The sequence below is a fragment of the Pongo abelii genome, chromosome 1 (assembly GCF_028885655.2).
Source record: "Pongo abelii isolate AG06213 chromosome 1, NHGRI_mPonAbe1-v2.0_pri, whole genome shotgun sequence".
NCBI lineage: Eukaryota > Metazoa > Chordata > Mammalia > Primates > Hominidae > Pongo > Pongo abelii.
In genome coordinates, this window is record NC_071985.2 from 123379252 (window position 1) to 123405354 (window position 26103).

Sequence of the window (26103 nt, forward strand, 5' to 3'; positions counted from 1 at the left end):
ATGTCATGAAGAAGGACCAATTTGTAAACTAGTACTAATCAGGCTGCTTCAACCCCTTTGGAAGGTTTACAGAGCTGTTGATGATACATGCACTGTAGAGCTGGGAATTATTTATGCACATCTCTTGGCCAGCTGTCAGGAAGATAAGAGCTGATCTACTGCAAAGCCAAAGAAAGGGTAATATAGGACTCTGTTGGGTGGCGTCCAATGCTATTTCATTTATCTAGGAATTTTCTATGTGTGTGTATGTACTTAAGGAAGGACAGAGTCATTCAGACAACTTAGACATATGTAGTTTGTTTAAGCATATTATCAGGGATCTCTGCATACACACATGGATACTTCCCTTCTGTCTCCAACTTTCTCTTAGCTGATCTCTTCTGCCAGGTCATAAGCCCCCAGCAAGATAGAGGAAGACCCCAGTTTGTAAGGGAAAAAATCCTCACAGATAATTAAAAGTTATCTCAAGTTTAGGGCTAAAGGTTCAGAGAATTGGACTATAGTTTCAATTTTGCCCTTAATTAACTAGTTGACTTTTGATAAATTGCCTTCCCTTGCAACTCCTCATCTGTGAAATGAGGGAGTTGGACAAGATGTTCACTTCAGCCCCTTACATTGCTCATGGTTCTGCAATTCTTTATTTGTTGAGGCCGCTACCAAAACCTGTAACATCATTTACATCATGTACATTCAAGCTTCGCTTATTGATGGGGATACGTTCTGCGAAGTGCATCATTAGGTGATTTCATTATTGTGCAAACGTCACAGAGTGTACTTACACCTGGACAGTATAGCCTACTACACACCACAGCTGTATGGTATAACTTGTTGTTCCTAGGCAACAAATCTGTAGAGCATGTTACTGTACTGAATACTGTAGGCAGCTGTAACACAGTGCTAAGTATTTGTATATCTAAACATAGAAAAGGCATGGTAACAATATGGTTTCATAATCTTCTGGACTCACCATCATATAAACAGTCCATTGGTGACCAAAACATCTTCATGCAACACATAACTATATTCTATCATTGAAGACCACTGCAGATTACATTTATCTGTGTGCAAAAATTTGCAGTGCACAGCAGTCTTCATTGATGGATACTTTAATGAACATTAAGATTTAGCATTGTGTATTGTGTAAGAGAGCTATACATAGTATTAAACCTGTCAGGGTTAGACAGCTATGGAATTTTTGCTTTTATTTTCCAGAATCTAAACATGGATTCGAATACTTCTCAAAGATATTGTTGGAATGAACTTTTGGAAAAAGCTTTGAAACCCTGAGAGTTGAGATTAAGTTTGTTTGTTTTTCCTAGCTGTATTTCATGTACTGAGTGCCTTACAGACTTGTGCCTAGGGATGGTAACTTCTACGGGGGAAAACTTCAAGAACTTGCTACAGCTTCATTTACAGCTTTATCATAAGTACTGTGGATTAATAGATTAGTTAGAAGCCTTTGGCCGCACTTTGCATAGATCTCACCTTAAACTAACTTGAATAATAAGGGAATAGTTGATTCTGTAACTAAGTACAGAGGAATGACAGGCTTCAGGGTCAATTCAATTCAGTGTCATAGGCTTTGCTTCTCAGGTATTCTGAAATTACCTTATCTGTGCTCCCATTGTGACAGAATGACGATAGCAGTCTTTACTGTGTGTTCACATACTGCATCATTGGGGTTTCTCAACCTTAGTACTCTTGACATTGGGGCCAGGTAATTCTTTATTATTGTGGGACTGTCCTGTGCCTTGTAGGATGTTTGGCAACATTGCTGGCCACTACCCACTTAATGCCAGTAGCACTTCAGCCCTGCATTGTGATAATCAAAAATGTCTCCAGGACCGGGCGCAGTGGCTCATGCCTGTAATCCCAGCACTTTGGGAGGCCGAGGCGGGCGGATCACTTTGAGCTTGGGAGTCAAGACCAGCCTGGGCAATGTGGTGAAACCCCGTCTCTACTTAAAGTACAAAAATTAGCCAGGCGTGGTGACACGGACCTGTAATTCCAGCTACTTGGGAGGCTGAGGCTGGAGAATCGCTTGAGCCTGGGAATTGCACCACTGAGCTGAGATTGCACCACTGCACTCCAGCATGGGTAACAGAGTGTGATCTTGTCTCAAAGAAAAAAAAAAAGTCTGCAAACATTACCAAATGTTTCTTGGGGGACAAAAACACCGATTGAGAACTGCTGGTCTGAAGGAATATAGACCATTTTATCAGGTGGCTATCATAAGTGGGAGGCAGTGTGCTTCCTAGAAGACCCCAAATTTCCTGCCCACCTTTTGTCTCCCATTGGCTCATCCTGAGTCACTCCCCGATTCCTGAACCCCCATCACTGGTGAGCGGGGGTGGAATGTTCTTCGGACTTACCAAGGCACCTCTGGAGCTAGGAATGTGGCTATTCAGGGTGAGCCGAGTCTCTCAGCATGATTGGTGGAAAGGGAAAATGAAAGCTGAGTAGGAACTCAGTAATATCCATGACCACTGCACCCTAAATTTGCCCTTTTTTTCTTCCTCTCAGTGAGGATTATGGGAAGAACTTTAAAGATATTACAAATCTCATCAATAACACCTTTATTCGGACTGAATTTGGCATGGCTATTGGTCCTGAGAACTCTGGAAAGGTGAGACTCATTCTTGTATACATAAAGCTTGTGCTTGATACCACATGCAGAGTTGTCAGATATTAGTCTTGGCATGGTCCATTGATTCACAGTAATGTATTTTAGTTTAGTATTGCTATATTTATACTTTAAAATTGAACACAATTTTTTTTAAGGGTCTCACTCTGTCTCCCAGGCTGGAGTGCAGTGATACCGTCACGGCTCACTGCAGCCTTGACCTTCCAGGCTCAAGGGATCCTCCCACCTCAGTCACTTGAGTAGCTGGGACTACAGGCTCTTGCCACCACTCCTGGGTAATTTTTGTATTTTTTGTAGAGGGTTTTGCCATGTTGCTCAGGCTGGTCTTGAACTCCTGGGCTCAAGCAATCCACCCACCTCAGCCCCCTGAAGTGCTGGGATTACAGGCATGAGCCACTGTGCCTGCCTTAAATACAATTTAATATCGATCATATAAGAATGGAACTCTGAGCACACAGATTTATTTGTTTTTGTTCCCTGCCCAAGGTGCACTAAAACCCTTAATAATTATGCAGCAGTTGCTTAACATTACAATGTGTATACCCTATGACAACATTTTAGTCTTTTGGAAAACTAATCTCAGCCTAATCTAGGCTTAAACCCACAGATACGATGTCCCAGCTCAGTTCAGGGTGTTATTTTTTGATAAGAATAAGACCCAAGGAGTAGAGTGGAACAACTAATCAGTTTTTATAACTCTTCTTATTTCTAGAACTAAAATTTCTTAACTAATGTCTGGTGAAAATGGTGTAAGAACTCCTGTGCTTGCATAGATAGTATCATACCCTGAATCAGATCTTTCCTCTTCCTGTCAGGTGGTATTAACAGCAGAGGTGTCTGGAGGAAGTCGTGGAGGAAGAATCTTCAGATCATCAGATTTTGCGAAGAACTTTGTGCAAACAGATCTCCCTTTTCATCCTCTCACTCAGATGATGTATAGCCCTCAGAATTCTGACTGTCTTTTAGCTCTCAGCACTGAAGTAAGTCCAGTTGAGGAACATGGTTTGCCTTTTGCATTTTATAGTCTCAAATGTACTGTCTTAAAAGGATCCTTTAGGAAATGCTTTTAATATTGGACTTCTTTCTAGAGTCTCCTTATGGCATGAAGTATGTATTTTTTTAACATTTTTTCCTATTTGGTAAAGGACACGATTTCCACATGCTATCTATTCCAGGTAAGTATGATGCCTAGTTGTCATTGTAATTTTTTTAAGTGACTAAATGTATGGTATTGGAGTAATGAACTAGAAAACAGTTTAATTTAATCATTCTTGTGCTACAAGGGACAAGCATAAATTGTCAAACTCCTGATGTTGTCACTGTTCCTTTTCTATGATCAAACAACATCTTTCTAATTTTTTTTTTTTTTGGTTAGGTCCTCAGTTTATAAAACATACTGATTTCTGTCTTTGACACTCATGTATTAAATATCCAAAGTCTTAAATCCCTGCGTTCCCTACCATGTTCCTATACTTTCCCCAGAAACCAGTGTGTTTCCCTAACCCTGCCACTTCTCTTCTCAAAGTTCTCTGAGGAACACATTCAGCTTCTCCTTTCTTGGAGGACCAGTCTTCTTTACTGTGGTTAAGGGTCCAAAGTGGCTGAGTTGCTAGACTATAATAATCAGAATTATACTTTACATTTTTATGGCCTTCTCTCATAAGATAGAAACACCTGAGGAACTAGTTCAAGAGGCACATCCCTTTGCCCAAACCCAGATATAATAAATCAATGACTTCTGTTGTGGGGTGGCTAATATTTTTAACAGGCTCCCCAGCTGAGCCTGAGCACCAAAGTTTGAGAGTCATTGCTGTACTGACTGTTTTGGGGTCTGAAACAAGATCATCAACTGTGAACTAGTCAGGCTGAGCAAAGGGTGACATAGGAGGATGAAGGGCACTGGAAGAGGGGTCTGGGTTCTGGGCTTTCTATGGGGAGATTTTTGAACAGAGGTGAGGCTGAGGGGCTCCAGGAGGGCCAGAGTTATGTTTTTTTTGCTTTTATTTTTGTTTTTTTTGAGACAGAGTTTTGCTCTTCTTGCCCAGGCTGGAGTGCAATGGCGCAATCTGGTCTCACTGCAACCTCCGCCTCCCGGGTACAAGTGCTTCTCCTGCCTCAGCCTCCAGAGTAGCCGAGATTATAGGCATGTGACACCAGGCCCAGCTAATTTTTTTGTATTTTTAGTAGAGACAGGGTTTCACTATGTTGGCCAGGCTGGCCTCGAACTCCTGACCTCAGGTGATCTGCCCGCCTCGGCCTCCCAAAGTGCTGGGATTACAGGTGTGAGCCACTGTGTCCGGCCTCAGAGTTATGCTTAGCAGTGGAGGCCAGAGGAAGGAAACTAGCTTGCTGGGGAGTAAGCTTCAGATCTTAGAACAACAATTCCTGGAAATTGGCCTCCAGCAGCTTAAGCTGAAAGCACTACAAGGGAGCAAGGAGCCCTCCCTAGGATTGAACAGACCCATAGAGCTCCCCTTTGACTACTGCATCTTCCTTACCAAGTGTCTCAGGGTTATTAAAACAGCACTGTCCTCAGGAAGAGACAGATACAAACTGCTTCTGTACCTGAAATTTCTTCCATTTAAGGGTAAGTCTGAAGTACATATAATTGGGATGGAGAAGAGGGACCAATTTGTACTAAAGTGCAAATAAGTGGTATCAAATTCTGCCTTGTCTTTATAAGTAGAATTAGATAAATTAGAAATGCTAGGATGTGAGTATTACCAGGGGAGAAAAAGTTAGAGGAGAATGGTGGGTGAGAGTACAGGAGTACTGAACATAAATTCTGCCTAAATAAGTTACATTTAATTTCAGCTAGACTAGGACATCTCTGTCCCATCTCCACTGAGGTGGAGCCAGTAAGCTCACATTGCCGGTGTAATGTTGTCAGTCAGAATTTTGTTAAGTCTCTGCTACATTTCAAACTATTGGCCATTCCCTCCTTTTGAGAACTCTAATTGTTTGGCTTCTGTGACATTATTCCTTCTAGTTCTTCTAGCTTTCTAGCTATTCCTTCTTAGTATCTTCCTTAACCTCCTTTCAGCCTACGCTTAAATGCCTACTCCTCATTTCACTGAGCAGTCTCTTCCACTCTTACCATTTAACTACCACCACCTATAATGTATAAGATTTTCAAATCCTTATCTCTAGCTCTGGCTTTCCCCTAATGCATCATATTCCTGTCTTTCTGCCCCCTGAATATCTCTAGCTAGATGTTCCACAAGCACCTTAAATCAATTTAAAACTGAGCTTCCTCCCTACTCTTCTCTCAGACCTGATCTTCTTCCCTTAATTCTTATACTAGTTAATGATATCACAATGCATCCTATACCCCAACCAAGAAACTAGAGTGACCTACTTACATGCGTGTGCAAGCACATGCGTACACACACACATACACACACCCCACCTCTCATCCTGCGCTGTAGGAGAAGTCATCCAGTTCTACTATGCTAGCTTCTAAATTCTTACAGAGCCTGTTCCTCATGGCCAGTGTTCAAGACCTCATTAGCTCTTACCGAACTAATGTGGCAGTCATTCACTGCTTTTCCTTGCCTCTAGTCTGGACCCTCTGAAATCCATCTTTCCCATTCACATCCAAGTACTCCACCTAAGAAAGTGAAACAGACTGTGTCATCCTCCTGCTTAGCACACATTCCTCCTGAGAGCACCTCATATGCAATAAACCCTAGAGTCCTTACCATGGCACAGAAGGAAGGCTCTCTGTGAGCTGGCCTCACCTTTCTGCCTAGCGTTAGTTCCTCATTTGCTTACCTTGGAATTTGCATTCCAGTAATGCCTGATGGCTTTTAGCTCCCTGCACACACTGCAGGGTTTATGACCTCCTTGCGTTTGCTAATACTAGTCTCTCTTTGTGCAGCAACACCTCATCTCCCTGTTTGCCTTCTTTTGGTCCCACTGCTCATCATTTAAAACTCAGTGCACCTGTCTTCTTCAGGAAACTATCTCTGATGCAGTGTTCCTCCTCTCCTCACTTCTATACGAGACCATATTTTATAACTCTGCATAGTGTTGAACTTTCTTCTTATCTATGCGCCTTGTTAAACTGTGAGCCCCTTCTCTCAGCAGGGAGTGTGTCTTATTTATCTTTGTATCCCCAGTGCAACATCTGGTACAGTGCCTGGCACATAATAGGCACTTCATACCCATTTGTTATTCTGAACTTCCAAGACCCCAAAAGGGCCCAGATAAACCATGTGTGCGTCTGTGGAGCTCGGGCAGCTCTGATGGAGCTTCAGTGTGTGTTTTTCCTGTCCTGAATGATTGGATATGAAATATTAAAGGTCATACAAGCAGCTGCACAGGATAAAGCTAGAATTTTGATAAGTCATTTATAATCTTTCAGAATGGCCTGTGGGTGTCCAAGAATTTTGGGGGAAAATGGGAAGAAATCCACAAAGCAGTATGTTTGGCCAAATGGTGAGTAACAGAAGACTCCATCTGTGCAGAGCCCTAAACCGTTCCTGATAGTGCTGCCAAAAATCACATGAATGAATATTGAGCACTTACTGTGTGCCACGTACTCTTCAGGGTGCCATAAGAGATATTGGAGAGGGGTACGACACAGGCCTTGACCTGGAGGAGCTTCTCATTCTGCTGGAAAAGAAGACTTAGTCTCACTTAAATGTTAGAACATAAAGTATAAAACAAGGCATGTGACTGAGTTGCTGCTGCCTGCCCAGGGTTCATTCTCCATGAATGGTGACATCAACTAAAATACAATAAAATACAGCTTTAATTTAGAGATTTAAATACTTCTCCATGCCCAGATTTACCTCTTGTCTAGAGTTCCATTTCAGTCATGTAGAACATGGCAAGGAATCAGGAAGAAAGCTGAAAGAGCTTCCAGACTCCTGAAGTCACATTGCGCACCAAAACTCATTCACTTTTCTCGGAGAGATTCCCTGCCCCTCCGGGTGCCTGCTTAAAGAGGATGGAATGGAGGGAGCTCTTACTTGGGAGTCTCGTCACCTTGTTCTGTCTTCACTCTGCTGCTAGTCAGGGGCTCAACCTTTCTGGGCTTTAGTTTTTTCCTTTTGTGAAAGGAGGCTTATTTGGAGAATGTGGGGATGGCTAAGCAAGAATTGAATTAACAGGCTTCATGCCTCCAAAATCTGATTAGGCTCAGAATGTTGTTTAGAGCCTCTTTCTCCTTTCCCTTTGACTAATTTCAGCTGATTTGTGAATCCCAGTTTATAGCAGATTGGTTCCAGAGGTAGGATATGTAACTGCTGCAATAAGCACATAACAGCATTAGAATTACAGCCTGAGAGCTGGAAGGAGGTGGAATTACTCTAAAAGAGCAGACAAAAACTTAGAGAATAAACAGTATGAAATTATTTAGTGCTAGATCAAGAAAGTACGCCTGCGTTAGTAACTTCTAATGGGAACACTGTGTTATAGTTTGATAGAATTGATGTTCATGATGATGACCCACAATCCCAAGAGTTTCCTGTACTCTTGGAATCAGGAAAGTGTAGAATACAGATTTGAAATATGTCTACCAAGATTAATTAAAATATTAAATATATTGCTTAAATAAAGTAGGCCTTTTCTAGAAATGTTCCTTGTTCTTGAGATAGGGTATTGCTCTTTTGTCCAGGCTAGAGTACAGTGACACAGTCATGGCTTACCACAGCCTTGACCTCCTGGACTTAAGTGATCCTTCTGCCTCAGCCTCCCAAGTAGCTGGGACTACAGGCATGTGCCACCATGCCTAGCTAATTTTTGTATTTTTATTTTGTAGAGATAGGGGGTCTCACTATGTTTCCCAGGCTGGTCTCAAACTCCTGCGCTAAAGCAATCCTTCCTCCTCAGCCTCCCAGAGTACCAGGATTATAGGTATGGGCTACCATGCCTAGCCCCAGAAATGTTTTTTTAATGAGGTTTTTATAGCACCACTCTGGTACACATGCCACATTTGCTTTCGTTTTATGTATTCTAACGAATTGTATTTTTACCTTATACAGTTTTATCAGGAAGGAAGTAATTTTTTTTTTTCTTGAGACAGAGTCTTGCTCTGTTGCCCAGGCTGGGGTGCTGTGGTGCAATCTCGGCTCACTGCAGTCTCCACCTCCCAGGTTCAAGTGATTCTCCTGCCTCAGCCTCCTCAGCAGCTGGGATTACAGGCGTGTGCCACCACACCTAGCTAACTTTTGTATTTTTAGTAGAGATGGGGTTTCACCATGTTGGCCAAGCTGGTCTCAAACTCCTGACCTTGTGATCCGCCCACCTCAGCCTCCCAAAGTGCTGGGATTACAGGGCATGAGCCGCCGCACCAGGTGGAAGTAATTTTTAAGATAACTAAGTTAAATTGTTTCACTCCTGATGGAACTAAAACATGTAGGTCCATGTGTAAATAATTTTTTTTTTTTTTTTTTTTTTAAGATAAGATAAGGCCTGGCTCTGTCACCCAGGCTGGAATGTAGCGGCACGATCTCTGCTCACTGCACCCTCTGCCTCCTGGGCTCAAGTGATCCTCGCGCTTCAGCCTTCCGAGTAGCTGGAACTACAGGCATACACCTGGCTAAGTTTTGTTAAATTTTAATCATTAAAACTCATCTTTAGCCAAGTGCAGTGGCTCATACCCATAATCCAAGCACTTTGGCAGGCTGAGATGGAAGGATCACTTGAGACCAGGAATTCAAGACCAGCCTGGGCAACATAGTGAGACCCCGTCTCTACAAAAAATTAATGAAAAGAAAAAAAAGCCAAGCGTGGTGGTGCACACCTGTAGTCCTCGTTACTCAAGAGAATGAGATGGGAGGATCGCTTGAGCCAAGGAGTTCGAGGCTGCAGTGAGCTGTGATTGCACCACAGCACTCCAAACTAGGTGACAGAGCAAGACTCCGTCACTTAAATAAACAAACAAAACCTTATATTTAAAACTAAAAAGTTATTTTAAAATAGGATTTTGTTTTGTATCCTATGCAAGGTTTTTACTTTTGTAACATGTTTTTTTTTGTTTAGTGTCTAAATATGAATAACCAGGATGCTGCTGTTTATTCACCTTTTTAGATCTCTAGTTTCTAGGAATTTACAACCAAAAGTTCTGAAAGAACATGCTCAAAACCAACACCTTTTTTTGGTTGTAATCCAGTAAGTGCCAGGAGGGTCTGAATCTAGTTCCCTGCAAACTCCCTTTCCAGGTTACATTTTAAATAATTCAACCTCTGACCTAGTTGTCTATTTGAGATGGAAGAACTAAATTATTTAACTCATACAAAGCATTGAACTAGATTCTGAAGAGAAACAGCAAAGTATAGTACCTGCCCTGAAGAAGCTAATTTATATAGTAGGAAAGATAAGGCATATACTATGCAAGTAAAATAAAAAACAGGAGGCAAGTGCATGCCAAGTGGCTGTGCAGGCGGTACAGTGCTCTAAAACAGAGTTTCTCAACCTCAGCACTAATGAGATTTTGGATCAAAGAATTCTTTATTGTGGAGGACTGTCCTGTGCATCATAAAATGTGCAGCAGCATCCCTGGCCTCTACCCGCTAGATGCCAGTAACACCTCCGCCACCCACCCCCCAGTTGTGATGATCAAAAATGTCAGAGGCAAATGTGGAGAGGGTGAGTAGACCAGCATGACTGCTTGAAAGAGTTCACGTAAAGAAGTGGTGGGCTGCAGACAACGTGGGCCGGGCAGTGGGGAGCTTGACAGGCAGAGCTGTGAAGGACCAGGGCTCAGCACCTGAGAAGTGGTGCTTGTCGGTGCCTGTGAATGAAGCTTGTTAGACCTGCTAGGAAGTTTGTGAGTAAGGTCAACACAGTCCTTCAGCAGTCTTAAACCGTTTCTTTTCCCCGTTTTTGCCTCATTGTAGGGGATCAGACAACACCATCTTCTTTACCACCTATGCAAATGGCTCCTGCAGTAAGTATATTTTAGTCCCAGAAAATAATGTCCTGTTGTCCATTCATGGTAGAATTTTCTGGGTTATGCAAGGTAGAAACATAAAAGATCCGTCCGTTCTCCTGAAATTGTAATAGCTAAAGAAAGCTGTTAGTGGTTATTAAAATCTTGAAAGTAAAACCAAATTACTACACTACCCAGATCAAGTAAAAATATAGGCTATACGTGGAGGCAATATTTAATCTTAGCAATGTATTTATGTAAAGCAAATATGCTACAGACAATAGCAAATTGAAATGCATGGTTATTTCTACAGGAAAGCAAGAGTTGTGTTTGTGTTTGCGGAAGCAACTGGCTTCCCAAACTATGACATAATTTCAAAACAGAAAGCAAAATCTTTCATTTACTCATTCAACAGATATTTGAGCACCTGCTCATATGCTAAACACTGTTGTAAGGATGGAGAGAACAAAACACCCAAGGCCTGCCCTCATGGAATGTAAATTCAAGAAAACCAAAACTCCAGCTGGGCATGATGGTTGCACGCCTGCAGTCCCAGCTACTTGGGAGGCTGAGACAGCAGGATTGCTTGAGCCCAGAAGTTCAAGGACAGCTTGGGCAATGTGGCAAGACCCCCAGCTCTTAAAAGAAAATAAAACTCAAGACAATTTAAAATAAGATAATTCCAAACTGTGCCATGAAGAAAGTAAAGCAGCATGCTGTGGCTTTTTTTTTTTTTTTTTTTTTTTTTTTTTGAGATGGAGTCTTGCTCTGTCGCCCAGGCTGGAGTGCAGTGGCGCCATCTCCACTCACTGCAAGCTCCGCCTCCTGGGTTTACGCCATTCTCCTGCCTCAGCCTCCCGTGTAGCTGGGACTACAGGCACCTGTCACCACGCCCGGCTAATTTTTTGTATTTTTAGTAGGGATGGGGTTTCACCGTGTTAGCCAAGGTGGTCTTGAACTCCTGACCTCGTGATCCACCCGGCTTGGCCTCCCAAAGTGCTGGGATTACAGGCGTGAGCCATCGCGCCCGTCTGCTGTGGCTTTGATGTTTTTATGAAACACTGTATTGGAATTAAGTAATCTCTTACCTTTCCATCGAGCATAAAATCTGAAATGTATAAAATAAAACACAAATATGAATTTCCTATATCTAATGCTGTGTCACTTTTTTTTTTTTTTTTATGAGACGGAGTCTTGCTCTGTCACCCAGGCTAGAGGGCAGTGGCACGATCTCTGCTCACTGCAAACTCTGCATCCCGGGTTCACGCCATTCTCCTGCCTCAGCCTCCCGAGTAGCTGGGACTATAGGTGCCCACCACCATGCCTGGCTAAATTTTTTTGTATTTTTAGTACAGATGGGGTTCCACGGTGTTAGCCAGGATGGTCTCTATCTCCTGACCTCGTGATCCGCCCACCCCAGCCTCCCAAAGTGCTGGGATTACAGGCATGAGCCACCGCGCCTGGCCGCTATATCACATTTTATGTTGTCACTTGATTAACATGCATAGTATTTAAAATGCTTTAACTATAAAATTAAGACTGATTCTAAAACAACTGCTTTGAACTAGGCTCACCAGTAAGTGAAATTTTAATTAATATTTTGTCTTGTTTAAGAAGCTGACCTTGGGGCTCTGGAATTATGGAGAACTTCAGATTTGGGAAAAAGCTTCAAAACTATTGGCGTGAAAATCTACTCATTTGGTCTTGGGGGACGTTTCCTTTTTGCCTCTGTGATGGCTGATAAGGTAGGTATTGCCCTCTCCCCTTTGGGGTCTGATATTTCTGCAAATATCTCTCATATAGATTATCTTTATTACTTGGCACTGACAGAGTTTCTTGTCTTTTTGCTATATTTAGCACCACTGTGAGTGTTAGGGGTGATTCTTTTTGCAAAGGCTGATTGACTGATAGGCTACTCTGCACTTTGGCCTTCTGTCACCATGTGAATTCTGGTATCTTTTTTGGGATTTTTTTTTTTTTTTTTTTTTTTTGAAACAAAGTCTCTCTCTGTTGCATAGGCTGGAGTGCAGTGACGCGATCTCAGCTCACTGCAACCTCCGCCTCCCAGATTAAAGCAATTCACCTGCCTCAACCTCCCAAGTAAGTGGGACTATAGGTATGCACCACCACACCCAGATAATTTTTGTATTTTTAGTAGAGATGGGGTTTTGCCATGTTGGCCGGGCTGGTCTTGAACTCCTGAGCTCAGGTGATCCCCCTGCCTCAGCCTCCCAAAGTGCTGGGATTATAGGCGTGAGCCACTGCGCCTGGCCAGGATATTTTGATCCAGTGTTTGGGCATTACTCAGACATGGACATCTGTAGAAAGCAATCTCTTGCTCATTATCCAAGAATAAAAAAACAATTAGATAACATTAATTGAGTGCCTACTATATGCTAGGTACTATTCTAAGTCCTAGGAATATGGCAGTGAACAAAACAGATGAATTTCCTGCTCTCAGAACTTATGTTTAAGGAGGAAAATAAATACTCAAAAAATAAATATGAAGGCTGGGGGTAGTGGCTCACACTTGTAATCTCAGGACTTTGGGAGGCTGAGGCGGGTGGATCCCTTGAGCCCACGAATTCAAGACCAGCCTGGGCAACATGACAAAACCCTGTCTCTACAAAAAATAAGAAAATTAGCCAGGCATGGTGGCATGTGCCTGTAGTCTCAGCTACTTGGGAGGCTGAGGTGGGAGGATCACCTGAGCCTGGGGAGGTTGAGGCTGCAGTGAGCTGTGATCCTGCCACTGCACTCCAGCCTGGGTAACAGCACAAGACCCTGTCTCATAAATAAATATAAATGTGTGTGTGTGTGTATGTATCAGATAATAATTAAAGCCACGAAGAAATCTAAAACAGTAAGAAAACAGAAAGTTTCAGGAGTCAGTGCTCTTTTAGACAGACTGTTTAGGATGGGCTCTCTGAGACCTAAGTGAAACAAGAACTTGACCATGTGGCTCTCTGGGAGGAGAGTAGGATGAGGCACAGCCAGTGCGGAGACCCTCAGGCTGGAGCATGCCCGATCAATCCAAGCAAAGTGGAGAAGGGCAGTATGGGGGGAGCACAGAGAATAATAGTCCAAAGTGGGGCCAGAGGGGGCCTGGCCAGACCTTATGCGGCCTTTGTAGATCACAGTTAGGATGTGGGCCTTACTTTTCCTGTGTTTGGAGCTGTGAGAGGGTTGTGAGCAGGGGAATGCTGAGATTTGGCTTCTCTTTTGAAGAATAGGTGTGCGCAGAACAGCCTGACAGGGGCACACGCAGAAGCAGCAGGAGCGCGGGGAGCTCTCTCAGGAGTCCAAGCTGGGGAGGTGGTAGCTTGGCCAGGCTCTTGGCAGTGGGTAAGGGGGCATGTGGTGAGACTGTGGATATATTTTTAAACATATTGCTAATAGGACTTGCTGGTGGATTTGATGTGGGTTGTGAGAGAATGAGTGGAATCAAGGGTACCTTTAAGAGTCTGTATCCTGAGCACCTGAATGGTGGTGCCATTTTCTAGGATGGCAAAGACTGCAGGAGGAGCAGGTTGTGGGAGAAAAATCAAGAATTCCGTTTTGGGCCGAGCATGGTGGCTCACGCCTTAATCCCAGCCCTTTAGGAGGCTAAGGCAAGCAGATCACTTGAGGTCAGGAGTTTGAGAGCAGCCTGGCCAACATGGCGAAACCCTGTCTCTACTAAAAAATAGAAAAAATTAGCCAAGCGTGGTGGTGCATGCCTGTAATCCCAGCTACTCGGGAGGCTGATGCACAAGAATCAGTTGGACTCTGGAGGCGGAGGTTGCAGTGAGCCAAGATCATGCCACTGCATTCAGCCTGGGCAACAGAGTGAGACTCTGTCTCAAAAAAAAACAAAAAAATAATTCAGTTCTGCATATGAGACACCTATTAGATATGTGAATGGAGATGTCAAGTGAGCATTTGGGTATATGAATCTCCCTAATTGCTATGGTATTTGAAGCCATGTGACCAGATGATATCTTCTGGAGGAGTAAGTAGGTAGCAAAGAGGTGGGAGGACTGAGCAAGACCTGAAGCACCCACAACTGAAAGGTTGGAAAGAGAAGAATCCAGCAAAGAAGACTGAGAGGGAGGGATCGGGGAGGAAGAGGGAAATCAGGACCATTGAGTTAGGTGCATTCTGAGAATTATCCACTGGAGTTGGCGACGTGGAGGTTGTTGGTGACCTTGACAAAAGCACTTCATTGGAAGTTAAAAGGCCAATTGGAGTGACTTCAGTGAGAACTAGAGATGAAGAAGTAGGCAGTAAGTACAGATAACTCTCCGGAGCCATTTTGTAATATCCTCCCAATAACCCTGTGAGCTAATAGTATTACCTCAGTTTTATAGGTGAGGAAATTACCTAGGGTCAACCGGTAGTGGAATCCTGCTGGAAATCAGACTCAAATTCCAGAGGTAGCTTCCTATGCTATACTGCATATATGGTATAATGCTGTCTACAGAATTAACATTTTGCGACGTACTTTTGAACTCTGGTTTCTACCTACAGTAATGAGAATAAGATTCAAAGTAATGAGACATGTTGGTATAAGTTGAATAAGTTAAATGTACTTATCACTGAACTTTAAAGAGTATTTAAGGAAACACTGACATTAATTCTCATGCCCAGTCTAACTGTATCTAGTAGCGATGTTAAGCTATTTATCAGAGAGTTAAGTTTTAATTGCTTTCTTAACAGACTCTTTTCGTCAGCCAAATACTCCCTGATCAGTTTCCTTACAGTAATTTCTGACTCTCCTTGGCCACTTTCCAGCCCATGCCTGTTCCCTTCATCCTGGCTATTCTGAGAGACTTCCTTAGAGAGAAGGCGTGTTACATTTTGACTTCCCTTGTGATCTCTCAAACATGGGTTTCATCTCTATTTTCTAGACCCTTAATTATATAATTCTTTAAATTATGCAAGGACTGTATGAAAGGGACCAAACTTTTACGCAGTAGTCATCATTTTAAGAATTATCTGAGTGAGTGTATGCAAATGGCTATAAAGCCAACCTAATAATGTTCTCATCAAATCCTTAGCTCTACTGAAGGAGATAGACTATCAGAGACCAAGACTATACTATCTTACAGGGCTGCATCGGAATGAAGAATTCGAAGAGAAAGCCAAGATAGCCTTACTTAGAATAGAATGTATTGTTCCTTTACCTAGAACTTTGCTAAAGGCTAGAAATTGCTTTGGTAATTGGTACTATGACCTTTCATTCATAGCAATTGTACCCAGTAGAGAAATGGATAATAGTAATTATTTAAAACATTCTTGTTCATGTCCCTGCCCATGGCATCTTGGCAGAAAATTAGAAAGATAAATATTGACATCTGTTCTAGGATACAACAAGAAGGATCCACGTTTCAACAGATCAAGGGGACACATGGAGCATGGCCCAGCTCCCCTCTGTGGGACAGGAACAGTTCTATTCTATTCTGGCAGCAAATGATGACATGGTATTCATGCATGTAGATGAACCTGGAGGTAAGAGCTTTTTAGTGGCTTACCCTCAAAAGCATAGAGATGTAAGCTTTGAGCAGCTTTTCTTTTTACATGTCGAGTTTTCCTCTTACCCCTAGAAATTTATTAGTGCCCTACTGATTATTCTGTCCTAGAGATAATCTGTAGCCCCTGTTAAAAATGCCACTTGTTTTGGTAGCTTGTGTGTATGTTCAGGTGTTCTAGAGCAGAGCTGCTCGAAGAATGGTCAGCAGACTGGTACTGATTTGCAAACTCTCTGTTACCAGATAAGTACAGAAATTGAGAGCAAGAGTTTGGAAACTTCTAGCCTTTCGACAAAGCAATTTTGTGTCGTTGGATCTAATGACAAAAAATTAGGGGCTTATGGCTGGGCGTGGTGGCTCACGCCTGTAATCCCAGCACTTTGGGAGGCTGAGGCGGGCAGATCACGAGGTCAGGAGATCGAGACCATCCTGGCTAACACAGTGAAACACCATCTCTACTACAAAAAATACAAAAAATTAGCTGGCCGTGGTGGCGGGCGCCTATAGTCCCAGCTACTCAGGAGGCTGAGGCAGCAGAATGGCATGAACCCGGGAGGCAGAGCTTGCAGTGAGCTGAGATCGTGCCACTGTACTCCAGCCTGGGCAACAGAACGAGACTCCATCTCAAAAAAAAAAAAAACTTAGGGGCATATATTTTGTTTGTCTTTTCATTTTCTAATGATTAGTTTTTATTATGTTTTACAAAAGCATCAGTTTGTGACATATTGGAAATCTTAAAAATTGATCCTTCACTACAGATAGTTTGAGAAGCATTGTTCTAGAGTGTAAAGATTTAAAAGCATGTAAACTAAACACAGGGCCTCTCCCACCAAAATATATCTGGGAAGAGTTTTTCTGTAGCATCTGATTAATTTATTCAACAAACTCAGCATCTGCCATATTCCAGGCACTAAGCTGGGTACTAGAATTAAAGATGGGCATAAAGATCTTGAGTATCAAACCTTGATTAATTCTCAGGTCTGAGTCTTCATCATGAAGAGACACAATTGGCTACTGTGTTTGGCCAGGCAGTTAATCATGTGTGTGGTTAGCCTATTGTTTTTCTCTTTGGTTCCACCCAAGACTTAGTATTTTTGTTTGTTTGCCTATTTCAGACACTGGGTTTGGCACAATCTTTACCTCAGATGATCGAGGCATTGTCTATTCCAAGTCTTTGGACCGACATCTCTACACTACCACAGGCGGAGAGACGGACTTTACCAACGTGACCTCCCTCCGCGGCGTCTACATAACAAGCGTGCTCTCCGAAGGTGAGTCTCGGCATCGCACTGGTGCGCTGTGCCTTCAGCTGCATGTGGTAGGATTTGAGGCTTTGGGGAAGCTGTCCTCTAGTAATGTTGCTTGCCAAGCCAACAAGCCTACCCATATACATTTTTTGGTTTCCTTTTTTTTTATTGTGGCAAAATATGTCTAACAAAATTTGCAATTTTTAACATTGTATAGGGTACAATTCAGTAGCATTAAGCACAGTCACAATGTTGCGCAACCATCGCCCCTATTTCCAGAGCTTTTTCATCATCCCAAATAGAAATTGCACCAGGTGCACAACCACTCCTCGTTCCCCACCCAGTCTTCCAGCTCTGGTAACCAACATTCTATTTTATGTCTTAATGAATTTGCCTATTCTAGGTAGCTCATGTAAGCAGAATCATACACTATTGGTTGTTGTATGTCTCGCTTCTTTCATTTTGCATATTGTTTCAAAGTTCAGCCACATTGCAGCATGTTTTAGAATTTCACTTTTTCACTTACTGCTTTTTAAGACTAGAATATATTCCTTTGTTTGAATATAGTGCCTTTTGTTTTTTGTTTTTTCTTTTCTTTTTTTTTTTTTTTTTGAGATGGAGTCTTGCTCTGTTGCCCAGACTGGAGTGCGGTGGTGTGATCTCAGCTCACTGCAACCTCGGTCTCCCAAGTTCAGGTAATTCTCCTGCCTCAGCCTCCTGAGTGGCTGGGTTTACAGGTGTGTGCCATCACACCCAGCTAATTTTTGTATTTTTAGTAGAGGTGGGGTTTCACCATGTTGGCCAGGTTGGTCTTGAACTCCTGACCTCAGGTGATCTGCCCGCCTTGACCTCCCAAAGTGCTGGGATTCCAGGTGTGAGCCACCATGCCCAGCCTGTTTTTTATTCCTCCATTGATGGACACTTAGGCTGTTTCCATTTTCAGCTCTTATGAATACTGAATGCTGCCATGAACATTGTTATACATGTAACTGTTTAAGTCAATGCTTTCAGTTCCTTTGGGGATATATGTAGGAGTGAAGTAGCAGGATCACATGATAATTCCATGTTTCTCTTTTGGAGGAAATACCATTGGGTTTTCCACATGGTTGTACCATTTTACATGCAATACGAAAGGATTCCAGTTTCTCTACTTCATTGCAAACACATTATATTCTCTTATTTTTATAACAGCACTCCTAATGGGAGTGAAGTAGTATCTCGTTTATAGCTCTGATTTGCATTTCTCCAATGACTAAAGATGTTGAACAACTTTTTATGTGCTGGTTGGCCATGTGAATATCTTCTTTGAAGAAGCTTCCAATTGAGTCCTATGGATGGCAGTGATTTTTAAAGTTGTGTTCACTGATGCTCCTCTGGTGCTTATGACAATTTTTGCACATAGTAGATGTTCAGTCATACTTGCTGCTGAATGAGCCTACAAATAAACGGCTGAACAGCCTTGCACTCAAAACCATACAGTGAACACACTTGAAAAACATTTAAGAGTGAGCCTCAAGTATGATAGGCAGGAATGGGGAGGGAAGGGCATTTTCAGCTGAAGGAACTACACATGCAAAGTATCAGAGTCGCTGGGCGCGGTGGCTCACGCCTGTAATCCCAGCACTTTGGGAGGCTGAGGCGGGTGGATCATGAGGTCAGGAGATCGAGACCATCCTGGCTAACACGGCAAAACGCCGTCTGTACTAAAAATACAAAAAATTAGCCGGGCGTGGTGGCGGGCACCTGTAGTCCCAGCTACTCAGGAGGCTGAGGCAGGAGAATGGTGTGAACCCGGGAGGCTGAGCTTGCAGTGAGCCAAGACCGTGCCACTGCACTCCAGCCTGGGCAACAGAGTGAGACTGCATCTCAAAAAAAAAAAGTATCAGAGTCACAGGAGGGTTTGGCCTGGTGGTGGTGGTGAGACATTGGGTGATGCTGGGGGAGGAGGGATCAGGAGGAAAGTCCAGCAGGGACAGACCAAACCCATGCAGATTCTGGCTCCCTATTTTAAATAAGTTATGATAAATAGAACTAGGAGTGAGGAGAGCAACAACAAGTAGAAAAAAAAGATGTTTTGAGTCTATGTTGTTTAGGTAATAAAATGAGTCTTCTGTGTTGGGAGATGTAGGCCTATGAGAATAAGCCTGAATTTGACCCACTTCCCGCTCTTCTTGTTAAGGGTGCATAGCAATAGCCAGCCAGGGTTCTTCTTGTGTTCTACTCAATGGCTCTACAGAGCTCACCTTTCCTTAGGCCCAGTTATACAAATAAACACATTAGTCTCAAGTACAAAGACTCTTAAAGTGTCATTTTATTTATGTATTTATTTTTTGGTAGGAGGTAGGAGCTGTTTTTATTTTGTAAAGTCCTGGCAGTGGCCTACAAGGTCCTGGAGATATGGCTCCCGGTTTCCTCCCTGACTCACCTCCAGTGCTTCTCTTTCCATCTGCCCTACTCTCATCATACTGTCCACCTGCCAGTTCTTAACACACCAGGTACACATGCACATGCACAGATTAGAGTTTGCACCAACAGTTCCCTCTGTTTCTCCAGATGTCCGCAAGGCTGATATGTCTGTACTCATGTATTACTTTTTGAATGAGACCTTCCCTGACTATCCTATTTTAAATTCCGGTTTGCCCTCGCCTCCTCACACACACACTATCAATCCACCTTTAGCTGCGCAAGTATTTTCCATAGTACTTATTTTCTAGCATACTACATAATTTACTTATTTACTATGTCTAGTGCTTGTCTCGCCCTACCGGAATGTATTTTTCACAATATTTGTCTGTTTTGTTCACTGATACATTACCAAAGGCTTACAAAAGTTTTCACTCTGGGTGTGGTGGCTCATGCCTGTAATCCTAGCACTTTGGGAGACCAAAGTGAGCGGATCACTTGAGGTCAGGAGTTTGAGACCAGCCTGGCCAATATGGTGAAACCCCGTCTGTGCTAAAAATACAAATTAGCCAGGCCTGGTGGCATGCACCTGTAGTCCCAGCTACTCAGGAGACTGAGGCAGGAGAATCGCTTGAACCCGGGAGGCGGAAGTTGCAGTGAGCCGAGATGGTGCCACTGTGCTCCAGCCTGGGTGATAGAGTGAGACTCTGTCTCAAAAAAAAAAAAGAGTTTTCACATAGTAGGCACTCGGTAGATGTTTGTTGAGTAAATGAATTTTCCTTCATTTGCTTTCTTGTTTGCTTTTTCTTAGAAAACTCAAAGGAGCCCAGGCACAGTGGCTCACACCTGTAATCCCAGCACTTTGGGAGGCTGAGGTGGGTGAATCACCTGAGGTCGGAAGTTGGAGACCAGCCTGACCAACATGGTGAAACCCCGTCTCTACTAAAAATACCAAACATTAGCCGGGCGGCAGGTGCCTGTAATCCCATCTACTCGAGAGGTTGAGGCAGGAGAATTGCTTGAACCCAGGAGGCAGAGGTTGCAGTGAGCTGAGATTGTGCCATTGCACTCCAGCCTGGGCAGCGAGCGAAACTCTGTCTCAATAAATAAATAAATAAATAAATAAATAAATAAATAAATATAAAGGAAAACTCAAAGGATATTATCTCTGAATTTAAAACCTGCAACAGTTTATATCATTGAAAATAAGAATGGGGAAGAGACAAGGGAAAAAAGAAAGGTACAAGAAAGATAGGATATAGAGTAGTGGAGAGACAATAATTCAGAGTTATTAATCCAGAACTCTGCACACTTAATTAATCTCAAGAGTCCCTAAAACAAGCCTAGTGTCATGGCCTTGTCCGAATAGAGATTAGGATGCCTTCCTGTGGTAGATTTTACTTCCCAGGCAAGCAAACAGGGAAGGAGAATGGACATCAGCCTGTTCATGTTGGTAAGGAGTTAGAAGGTATCTTTTTCAAAGAGTATCAGTCCTAAATAATTTGTGGAATTAATGGGTTCTGTTCAGGTGGGACACCTTCAAATATCTTTTTTTTTTTTTTTTTTTTTGAGACAGAGTTTCGCTCTTGTTGCCCAGGCTGGAGTGCAATGGCATGATCTTGGCCCCCTGCAGCCCCCACCTCCCGGGTTCAAGTGATTCTCCTGTCCCGGCCTCCCGAGTAGCTGGGATTACAGGCCCCCACCACCACACCTGGCTAATTTTTTGTATTTTTGGTAGAGTCAGGGTTTCACAGTATTGGCCAGGCTGGTCTCAAACTCCTGACCTCAGGTGATCCACCTGCCTTGGCCTCCCAAAGTGCTGGGATTACAGGCATGAACCACTGCACCTGGCCTCAAATGTCATATTTAAAGTGCTGCTCCATTACCAACAATGAGCCGTTTTGTGAGGTGTTACAAGCTTGTCGGACTCCAGGTGCTATACAGTCTCAGGAGAGAGTCATGCAATGATAAAGGGAATCTAACTAGGTACTTTCAGTGTATCAGACTTAATGTTGTTCTGTTCCCATTCAGATAATTCTATCCAGACCATGATCACTTTTGACCAAGGAGGAAGGTGGACGCACCTGAGGAAGCCTGAAAACAGTGAATGTGATGCTACAGCAAAAAACAAGAATGAGGTTTGTTTACTCTAATATGTGCAGAGCACAGCAGCCTTTCCATTGTGCTCTGATCAGTGCCAGCCTTTTGGATGATGAAGTTTCATACTTGATTAGGGTCCTCAGCATAAGATGGAAAGTTTGGAGATGAGAGTAATGAAATTAACTTAGAATTTCGGAAGTAAGAACTGAGGAAAGGTCAAAATACTATGGATTATTTGTCTTTTAAAGAAGAACAAAACTGAGGGCTAACAATTTGTGGTTCACTAAACTGCTGAATTAAAACAATGGCTAGAGGGGCTGGTGATTAGTTAGGGGTCAGCATGGCAGGTGGGAGACTTTAGAGGTTCTGCAAGAATCCACAGCTCCACCGTTCATAAGCAGTGCACAGCCTTGCTCATCGGAAACAAGAGGAAGAGGATCTGGCCTTCCTTTCCCTCTGTCTAGGCTCCCATGGCCAGTGGGTGGTGACCTGCTTAGTGCACAGGGACGCAAGGCAGGCCTCCTTGCAGAGAGATTGGGAACCGGAACTACGCAGGTGTCACTCCAGGGGATCTAAAGCCTGGAGTGACAGGCCTTGGCAGGCAAGGAAAAAAGGGGAAAAAAAACAAGCTTTTTATCTGGGTCTCACAGAATGTGAGCTTGGGGGACAGCTGGAGTTCCTTCAGAAACTGAAGTACCAGTAGTTGCCGAACCCTCCTTAGTATCCGTATCACTGACATACACTTTGCTTTTCTAGGTGGGGTTTTCTGTTTTGTTTTAAGAGCCTCAAATGATGAGGGAAAGTGTGCCTGCCTACACCACCCCAACACACTCTCCTCCTTTACACTTGCAAGCACTGTTGCGTCTACCCGACCTTCTGACCCCTGTTTCCCATCTGTCTGCCTTGGCCCTGCCTGGCCACTGCCTTCCTCACCTTAAGCCTGGGTAGGTTCAGTGGCCTCTGTGTTTGCCTTGCTGCCTGCAGGCTCCCCATGCCTCTCCCTGCCCAGCGCTCGTTGTGGCTCTCTTGGCCTGTGATGAATGGCCTCTGTCCCTGACCTGGTGAGTGAAGGTGCTCTCCTGGTGGGCCCTCTGCTGCCTTTTCATTGTCATTGCTCACCTTATCCCTGACACACTGCTTGTAACCCCCTGCCATTCCCTGAACACCCACACTATTCCTGGGGGAAGTTGGGCCTGTCTCCCCCAACCCCGGTTGACTAGGATTAGTGGAAATTCTAACCACCCTCGGTGACCATCCAGTTAGATCTAATCATTCCTCTTCATTTCATTAATAGTTTGCTTGAACCTCTTCTTTTTTAAAAAATGGTAGTAAAATATACATAATATAATATTTATTATCATTTTAGCTATTTTGAACCTTTTTTAGAGCATTAACTTTCATTCAGCTGCATACCTCAACTAGTTTCTGACAATACATTTCTTTTTTCCCCAGCTTTATGGAGGCATAATTGACAAAAAATTGTATATTTACAATGTACACTGTGATGTTTTGATACATATATACATTGTGAAATGATTATCACAGTCAAGCTAACTAACATATGCATCACCTCACAATTATCTTTTGTGTGTGTGGTGAGAACATTTAGGATCTATTCTCTCAGCGAACTTCAAGTAACAATACAGTATTCTAGACTGTAGTCACCATGTATATTTTCCCTCTAAAGCTTATTCATCCTGCATAACTGAAACTATGTACCCTTTGGCCTTCATCTCCCCATACCCCAAGCCCCAAAAGCCACCATTCTACTCCCTGCTTCTGTGAGTTTGACATTTTTACATTCCACTTATAAGTGAGATCATGCAGTATTTGTCTTTCTGTGCTGGGCTTATTTTACTTAACATAATGCCTCCCAGGTTCACCACGTTTTCAACAGATGACAGGATATCTTTTTTTTTTAAGGCTAAATAATATTCCATTTTCTTTATCCATTCATGCATTTGTAGACACTTAGGTTGATCCTGTAGCTTGGCTATTGTGAATAATACTGCAGTGGACATGGGAGCACAGATATCTTTTGGACATACTGATTTCATTTCTCTTGAATATGAACCCAGAAATGGGATTGCTGGTAGTTCTGTCCTTCATTTTCTTTTCTTTTTTTTCTTTTTTTTTAAGACACAGTCTTGCCCCGTCACTGAGGCTGGAGTGCAATAGCACAATCTTGCCTCACTTCAACCTCCGCCTCCCAGGTTCAGGTGATTCTCCTGCCTCAGCCTCCCAAGTAACTGAGATTACAGGCGCGTGCCACCATGCCCGGCTAATTTTTTATATCTTTAGTAGTGACGGGGTTTCACCATGTTGGCCAGGCTGGTTTAGAGCTCCTGACCTCGTGATCCACCCGCCTCCGCCTCCCAAAGTACTGGGATTACAGGCATGAGCCACCATGCTCGGCCCAGCTGTTACTCATTTTCTAGGAAAATTTCTTACTGTAGTGCATAATGGCTGTACCAGTTTACATTCCCACCAACAGTGTAGTGTACAGGGTTCCCTTTTTTCCATGTCCTTGCCAATACTTACCTTTTATCTCTTTGATAGTAGCCATTCTAACTTGGGTGAGATAATATCTCACTGTGGTTTTTATTTGTATTTCCCTCATGATTAGTGATATTGGGCATTTTTTCCTATACCTGTTGGCCATTTATATGTCTTCTTTTGATAAATGGCTGTTCAGGTCCTTTGCCCATTTTTTAGTTGGATTATTTGTTTTCTTGCTACTGATTTGTTTGGATATTAACCCGTTGTAAGATGTATGGTTTGCAAATATTTTCTCCCATTCTGTGTATTGTCTGTCTTCTCTCTTTTGGTGGTTTCCTTTGCTTTGCAGAAGCTTTTTAGTTTGATACAATCTGATTTGTCTGTTTTTGTTTTTTGTTGCCTGTGCTTTTAGGGTCGTATCCAAAAAGCCATTGCCCAGATGAATGTCAAGAGGCTTTTTTCCCTATATTTCCTTCTAGTAGTTTTACAGTTTCAAGTCTTACATTTATGTCTCTAATCCATTTTGAGTTGATCTTTGTACATGACATGAAATAAGGATTGAGGCCAGGTGTGGTGGCTCACGCCTGTAATCCCAGCACTTTGGGAGGCCAAGGAGGGTGGATCACGAGGTCAGGAGATCGAGACCATCCTGGCCAACATGGTGAAATCCCGTCTCTACCAAAAATACAAAAATTAGCTGGGTATGGTGGTGTGCACCTGTAGTCCCAGCTACTTGGGAGACTGAGGCAGGAGAATTGCTTGAACCTGGGAGGCGGAGGTTGCAGTGAGCTGAGCCCGCGCCACTGCACTCCAGCCTGGCGACAGAGCAAGACTCCGTCTCAAAAAAAAAAAAAGAAAGAAAGAAGGGTTGAAATTTATTCTTCTGCATATAGATATTCAGTTTTCCCAGCACCATTTATTTAAGAGGCTGTGTTTTTCACATTGTGTGTTCTTGACACCTTTGTCAAAGGTAAGTTGACAATAAATGCATAGATTTATTTCTGTGCTCTCTATTCTGCTCCATTGGTCTGTTTGTGTTTTTAATGCCAGTACCATGCTGTTTGGATTACTATAGCTCTATAGTATATTTTGAAATTAGGTAGCATGATACCCCCAGCTTTGTTCTTTTTGCTCGCAATTACTTTGGTTATTCAGGGTCTTTTGTGGTTCCATATAAATTTTAGGATTTTTTTCTATTTCTGTGAAAAATACCATTGGAATTTTTTTTTAAGAGGCAGAGTCTTACTCTGTCACCCCGACTGGGGTCCAGTGGAATAATCATAGGTCACTGCAGCCTCAAATTCCTGGGCTCACACAATCCTCCCACCTCCCAAGTAGCTAGGTGTGTACCACCACACCTGGCTAATTTTGGTACTTTTTGGTAGAGATGGGGTTTCACCATGTTGCCCAAGCTAGTCTCGAACTCCTGGCCTCAAGTGATCCTACCACCTCAGCCTCTCAGCTGGAATTACAGATGTGAGCCACCACAACTGGTTGTTTTGTTCTTGATGTACCTTAAGTACCTAAAACAGTGCCTGAAATATAGCAGTTACTCAGTAAACATCTGATGAATTAATTAATGTGTTTGGATTGTTCTGTGTTGTCACAGAAAGAGGGTTATTTATAACCATATAATAGTAAAAAAAGACAGTCAAAATAATAGGCATTACATTTAATCTGTAGATCACTTTGGGTAGTATGGACATTTTAACAATATTAATTATTCCAATCCAGGAACATAGGATATATTTCCTTTTTTTTTTTTTTGTCATCTTCAATTTCTTTCATCAATGTTTTGTAGTTTTTAGTCTTTCACCTCCT

General features: G+C 42.8%; 1 protein-coding gene across 2 annotated transcripts in view; it reads left to right on the top strand.

Annotated features, from left to right (window-relative positions):
* Window positions 1-26103, top strand: part of SORT1 (sortilin 1) — an 89422-nt gene that overhangs the window by 41103 nt on the left and 22216 nt on the right. Inside the window, exons 4-11 of one of the 2 annotated variants that reach the window (XM_024250380.3) lie at window positions 2524-2626; window positions 3460-3624; window positions 7011-7084; window positions 10492-10541; window positions 12138-12268; window positions 15869-16013; window positions 17149-17304; window positions 21715-21821. In XM_024250380.3, coding sequence (XP_024106148.2) covers window positions 2524-2626; window positions 3460-3624; window positions 7011-7084; window positions 10492-10541; window positions 12138-12268; window positions 15869-16013; window positions 17149-17304; window positions 21715-21821 — 931 coding nt within the window. The remainder of the gene's footprint in view (window positions 1-2523; window positions 2627-3459; window positions 3625-7010; window positions 7085-10491; window positions 10542-12137; window positions 12269-15868; window positions 16014-17148; window positions 17305-21714; window positions 21822-26103) is intronic. The other variant, XM_024250383.3, reaches the window with a different exon arrangement.